Source organism: Rhinopithecus bieti, unplaced genomic scaffold, assembly GCF_001698545.2.
Source record: "Rhinopithecus bieti isolate Rb0 unplaced genomic scaffold, ASM169854v2 scaffold_29388, whole genome shotgun sequence".
NCBI classification, from domain to species: Eukaryota; Metazoa; Chordata; class Mammalia; order Primates; family Cercopithecidae; genus Rhinopithecus; species Rhinopithecus bieti.
In genome coordinates this window covers 956,521-962,380 of record NW_016813389.1, presented here as the reverse complement: position 1 = coordinate 962,380, position 5,860 = coordinate 956,521, and the positions used below count along the sequence as shown (strand labels likewise).

The 5,860-nt window shown below is 50.2% G+C and overlaps 1 protein-coding gene across 11 annotated transcripts in view; it reads right to left on the bottom strand.

Moving 5' to 3' along the window:
- The window catches only part of PHYHD1 (phytanoyl-CoA dioxygenase domain containing 1), a 22,353-nt gene that overhangs the window by 10,751 nt on the left and 5,742 nt on the right, over positions 1–5,860 (bottom strand). For all 11 annotated transcript variants that reach the window (XM_017848355.1, XM_017848363.1, XM_017848361.1 and 8 more), the window contains one exon: positions 5,292–5,450. In XM_017848355.1, coding sequence (XP_017703844.1) covers positions 5,292–5,450 — 159 coding nt within the window. The remainder of the gene's footprint in view (positions 1–5,291; positions 5,451–5,860) is intronic.

Genomic DNA, 5,860 nt, shown 5'->3' with positions numbered 1-5,860 from the left:
AAAAAAAAAAAAAAAAAAAAAAAGGAAGGAAGGGAGGGAGGGAAAAAACTGACCTCCTCAATTCTTGAAGGTTTCAGCCAGAGGCTGAATCTTATAGCAGTTAGGACACAGATTCTGGAGCTGAAATCCTTGGGTTTAAATCCTGGCTCTAGGCTGGGTGCCGTGGCTCAGGCTTGTAATCCCAGCACTTTGGGAGGCCAAGGCGGGTGGATCACCTGAGGTCAGGAGTTCGAGACCAGCCTGGCCAACATGACAAAACCACATCTCTACTAAAAATACAAAAATTAGCAGGGCGTGTGGGCAAACGCCTGTAATCCCAGCTACTTGGAAGGCTGAGGAAGAAGAATTGCCTGAATTCGGGAGGTGGAGGTTGCAGTGAGCCGAGATCATGCCACTGCACTCCAGCCCGCATGACAGGAGTGAGAATCCATCTCACAACAAACAAAACAAAAAAATTCTGGCTCCATTGCAGTGGTCTGGAACCAAACCTGAAATATCTCCGAGACATGCCTGTACGTATGTTATCTCACTGAGCTTTGGGTTTTCAAAGAGGTAGGGTCTGCTATAATCCCAATTTTATAGAAGAGGAAATTGAGGTGCCTTTTTTTTTTCTTTTTTGAGACAGAGTCTCGCTCTGTTGCCCAGGCTGGAGTGCTGTTGCGCGATCTCGGCTCACTGCAAGCTCTGCCTCCCGGATTCACGCCATTCTCTTGCCTCAGCCTCTGGAGTAGCAGGGACTACAGGCAGCCGCCACTATGCCCAGCTAATTTTTTGTATTTTTTTTTTTTGAGACGGAGTCTCACTATGTTGCCCAGGCTGGAGGGCAGTGGCATGATCTCGGCTCACTGCAAGCTCCCCCTCCCGGGTTCACGCCATTCTCCTGCCTCAGCCTCCCAAGTAGCTGGGACTACAGGCGCCGCCACCTCGCCCGGCTAGTTTTTTGTAGTTTTTAGTAGAGACGGGGTTTCACTATGTTAGCCAGGATGGTCTCGATCTCCTGACCTCGTGATCCGCCCGTCTCGGCCTCCCAAAGTGCTGGGATTACGGGCTTGAGCCACCGCGCCCGGCCAATTTTTTGTATTTTTTTAGTAGAGACGGGGTTTCACTGTGTTAGCCAGGATGATCTCAATCTCCTGACCTCGTGATCTGCCTACCTCGGCCTCCCACAGTGCTGGGATTACAGGTGTGAGCCACTGTGCCCAGCCAAGGTGCTTTGTTTGTTTGTTTGTTTGTTTTTGAGACAGAGGTTCACTCTTAATTGCCCAGGCTGGAATGCATTAGCGCGATCTTGGCTCACTGCAACGTCCATGTTGGTCAGGCTGGTCTTGAACTCCCGACCTCAGGTGATCCGCCCACCTCGGCCTCCCAAAGTGCTGGGATTACAGGCGTGAGCCACTGCGCCAGGCTTTTTTTTTTTTTTTTTTTTAGAGAGAGACAGGGTCTTGTTCTATTGTCCAGGCTGGAGTGCAGTCGTGCATTGAGATCACGGTTCACTGTAGCTTTGACTTCCTGAGTTCAGGTGATGCTTCTACATCAGCCTCCCAAGTAGCTAGAACTACAGGTTCACACCACCATGCCTAATTTTTTTTGTTTGTTTGTTTTTTGAGACAGGGTTTCACTCTGTCACCCAGGCTGGAGTCCAGTGGCGCAATCTCGGCTCACCGCAACCTCCATCTCCTGGGTTCAAGTGATCCTCCTGTCTCAGCCTCCCAAGTAGCTGAGATTACAGGCGCGCACCACCACTTTCAACTAATTTTCTTGCATTTTTGGTAGGGATGGGGTTTCGCCATGTTGCTCAGGTTGGTGTTGAACTCCTGGGCTCAAGTAATCTGCCTGCCGTGGCCTCCCAAAGTGCTGGGATTACAGGTATGAGCCACCATGCCGGGCCATGACTAATTTTTTTTTTTTTAAACGGAGTCTCACTCTGTCACCCCAGGCTGAAGTGCAGTGGCACGATCTCGGCTCACTGCAACTTACGCCTCCTGGGTTCAAGTGAGTCTCCTGCCCCAGCCTCCTGAGTAGCTAGGACCACAGGCATGCACCACCACACCTGGCTAATTTTTTATATTTTTGGTAGAGATGGGGTTTCACCATGCTGGCCAGCCTGGTCTCAAACTCCTGACCTCAAGTGATCCACCCACCTCGGCCTCCCAAAGTGCTGGGATTACAGGCGTGAGCCACTGTGCCCAGCTTTTTTTTTTTTTTTTTGTATTTTTTGTAGAGACAGAGTTTCACCATGTTGCCCAGGCGGGTCTCAAACTCCTGAGCTCAAGCGATTTGCCTGCTGGCTTGGCCTCGCAAAGTGCTGGGATTATAGGCTTGAGCCACCATGCCTGGACAGCAAAAATATTAAAGGTAATGATGCTAAGCATATCTCAATGATTTTACTGAATTCGTTATTTCACAAGGGAACCAGTAAGATGTTACAATTGGTTCAAAGGAGAATTCCAAGAATTACACACACGTATGTAGATACTAAGGAATGCTGAAACAAATTTTTTTTTTTTTTTTTTTTTAGATAGAATCTTGCTCTGTCACCCAGGCTGGAGTGAATGGCGTGATCTCAGCTCACTGTAACCTCTCCCTCCAGGGTTCAGGCGATTCTCCTGCCTCAGCCATCCAAGTAGCTGGGACCACTGGCGCCTACCACGACGCCCAGTTAATTTTTGTATTTTTGGTAGAGACCGGGTTTCATCATGTTCCCTAGGCTAGTCTCAAACTCTTGACCTCCAGCAATCTGCCTGTCTCAGCCTCCCAAAGTGCTGGGATTACAGGTGTAAGCCACCATTCCCGGCCCTTGAAATTAATTTAGAGATAGCCGCAAACTGTTTTTTTTTTTTTTTTTTTTTCTGAGACAGGGACAGGGTCTCTATCACCCACCCAGACTGGAGTGCAGTGGCATGATCATAGCTCATTGCAGCCTCAACCTCCTGACCCCAAATGATCCTTCTGCCTCAGCCTCCCATGTAGCTCGGACCACAGGCATATACCACCATGCCCAGCTAATTTTTAAAAACTTTTTTGTAGAGGCAGAGGTCTCACTTTGTTGATCAGGCTAGTTTCGAACTCCTCGGCTCATGCAATCCTCCCTCCTTGGCCTCCCAAAGTGCTGGGATTACAGGCATGAGCCACCAAACCCAGCTGCCCAACTGTTCTATCCTCAGGGCAATAATTGCATTCCCCAGGACCCAGTTCACGGTAACGTGACTGGAACAGAGTAGCACTGACCCCCCTACTTGGACAAGTATCATGTGCATTATTATCAGTTTTATCCAACTTACAGTGTTGTAAAATAGCTCAGACAAGGAAAGCTGGAGGTAACCCAAGAGAATGAGACAGGACGCCCACTGATCTTTTTTTTCCTCACAGTATCAAGAGTGAATATTGAGGATGTTACTGAGTGCTGGGCACCATGCCAATCTCTTTTCTTTGCACATATTTTAAACCAAGATATATCAGCTTTTTTTTTTTTTTTTTTTTGAGACAGGAGTCTTGCTCTGTTGCCCAGGTTGGAGTGCAGTGACATGATCTCAGCCCACTGCAACCTCTGCTTCCTGGGTTCAAGCGATTCTCCTCCCAAGTAGCTGGGATTACAGGCACTCACCACTAGGCCCGGCTAATTTTTATGTTTTTAGTAGAAACAGGGTTTCACCATGTTGCCCAGGCTGGTTTCAAACTCCTGACCTCAGGTGATCCGCCCGCCTCAGCCTCCCAAAGCGCTGGGATTACAGGTGTGAGTCACTGCGCCCAGCCAATATATCAGCTTTATTCTCATGTTCTTCCCAACCCATAACCCGTTAGCCTCTGAAGGCAGTTTGGAGGGCACAGGATTTGGCCCTTCTTACTACTAGGAACCCTTGAGTGACCTGCCTGTCTCTGGCTGCAGGACCTGTCTCTGCTTCCCCCAGTATCCCCCCGAACGGAAGGCAGCTGTACAGCAATGAGACCAGCTTTTTGGAGGAAACTGTCATTCCTTTTTTTTTTTTTTTTTTTGAGACGGAGTCTTGCTCTGCCAGCCAGGCTGGGGCGCAGTGGCCGGATCTCAGCTCACTGCAAGCTCCGCCTCCCGGGTTCACGCCATTCTCCTGTCTCAGCCTCCCCAGTAGCTGGGACTACAGGCGCCCGCCTCGTCGCCCGGCTAGTTTTTTTGTATTTTTTAGTAGAGACGGGGTTTCACCATATTAGCCAGGATGGTCTCGATCTCCTGACCTCGTGATCCGCCCGTCTCGGCCTCCCAAAGTGCTGGGATTACAGGCTTGAGCCACCGCGCCCGGCCGAAACTGTCATTCCTTAACCGGTTCTTTCTCCTTCTCAAGACCCCATTCTCCCCATTCCCTGGGATGGCTTCCGGCTGTTGTAGTTGTGCTTATGCCCACCAGATGGCAGGTGCTACTCAGCGTGAGTGCCAGGATCTGGCCTGGCCCAGGCCCAAGCAGGCTCATAATAAATTCCAAGTAGGAAGGGTCAAGAGAACCCTGTGGGAGACCCCAGAGTCTTCAATTTGCCCCATTGCAAACTGTACTGGGCCCTATCATGTGACCTATTTGGTCATTGGGGGGAGAAAATCTGAGTTCCTAGTCTCATGGCGGATAACAGTTACATAGGTGGGGGTCATCCAGACCACTGGGCTCATTCCAGGTGGCTGGCCACAAAGTGGCCTTCGGTGACCGGAGAACAGGAAGTAAACCTAAGCTGGGAACAGCAGGGACTTGGTATCAGACAGATCTGGGTTGAAATCCTGACTCTGTCCACTACTAACTGTGTGTCTTGGGGCAAGTGATCTGAACCTCATTTTCTCCACCTGTCTAATGGGATAATAGCCTGTAATCTCAGTGCTTTGGGAGACCGAGGTGGGTGGATCACCTGAGGTCGGAAGTTCGAGACCAGCCTGACCAACATGATGAAACCCTGTCTCTAGCAAAAATACAAAAATTAGCCAGGCCTGGTGGCACATGCCTGTAATCCCAGCTACTCAGGAGGCTGAGGCAGGAGAATCACTTGAACCCAGGAGGTAGAGGTTGCAGTGAGCTGAGATCGTGCCACTGAACTCCAGCCTGGACAACAGAGTGAGACTCGGTTTTAAAAAAAAAGAAAAAAGGAAAAGAAAAAAAAAGGACTATAAAGCCTACTTGATAACATAACTTCCCAGTGAGAAGTGAGGGAAAGGTGTGTAAGGGGCTTGCCTGACACCCTGGCGCCTTCGGATTCTCCCTTCCACGCTGCTGCTCTGGCCGGGGACCAATCCCTCCCTCAAAGGCCACATCCCATCCTCATGTGCCTCAGACACGTACCTGGGCTCGAAGCTGCTCCTCTTCCTGGGTGGAGAATTCTGTGCGGCAGTGGAGAGGAACATCCATTTCAGCCACTATCTCGCCAATCCTCTGTTGCATGGCCACACACTCTTCTGCAGACAAGAATCCTTCCAGCACCAGGAATCCATCCTGTTGGAACTGCAGGCAGGATTGAGACTCGGGCTTCCCCAGTCTACAAATGCTCCTGTCTGACCCTTCCCTCAACCCTGTAGCTGTGTGAAGGTGGGACCAGGTATCCTGTTTGCTGCCCTGTCCCTAGCCCCAGGCATGGAGTCTGGCACCCAGCAAAGAGCAATCAATATTGGCTGCTTGAATGAAAGAAAAAGTAGTTAGGCCGGGTGCAGTGACTCATCCTGTAATCCCAGCATTTTGGGAGGCTGAGGTGGGCAATAACTTGAGGTCAGGAGTTCGAGACCATCCTGGCCAACATGGTGAAACCTCATCTCTACTAAAAATACAAAAATCAGCTGGGCATGGTGGTGTGCGCCTGTAATCCCAGCTACTCGGGAGGCTAAGGCAGGAGAATTGCTTGAATCCAGGAGGTGGAG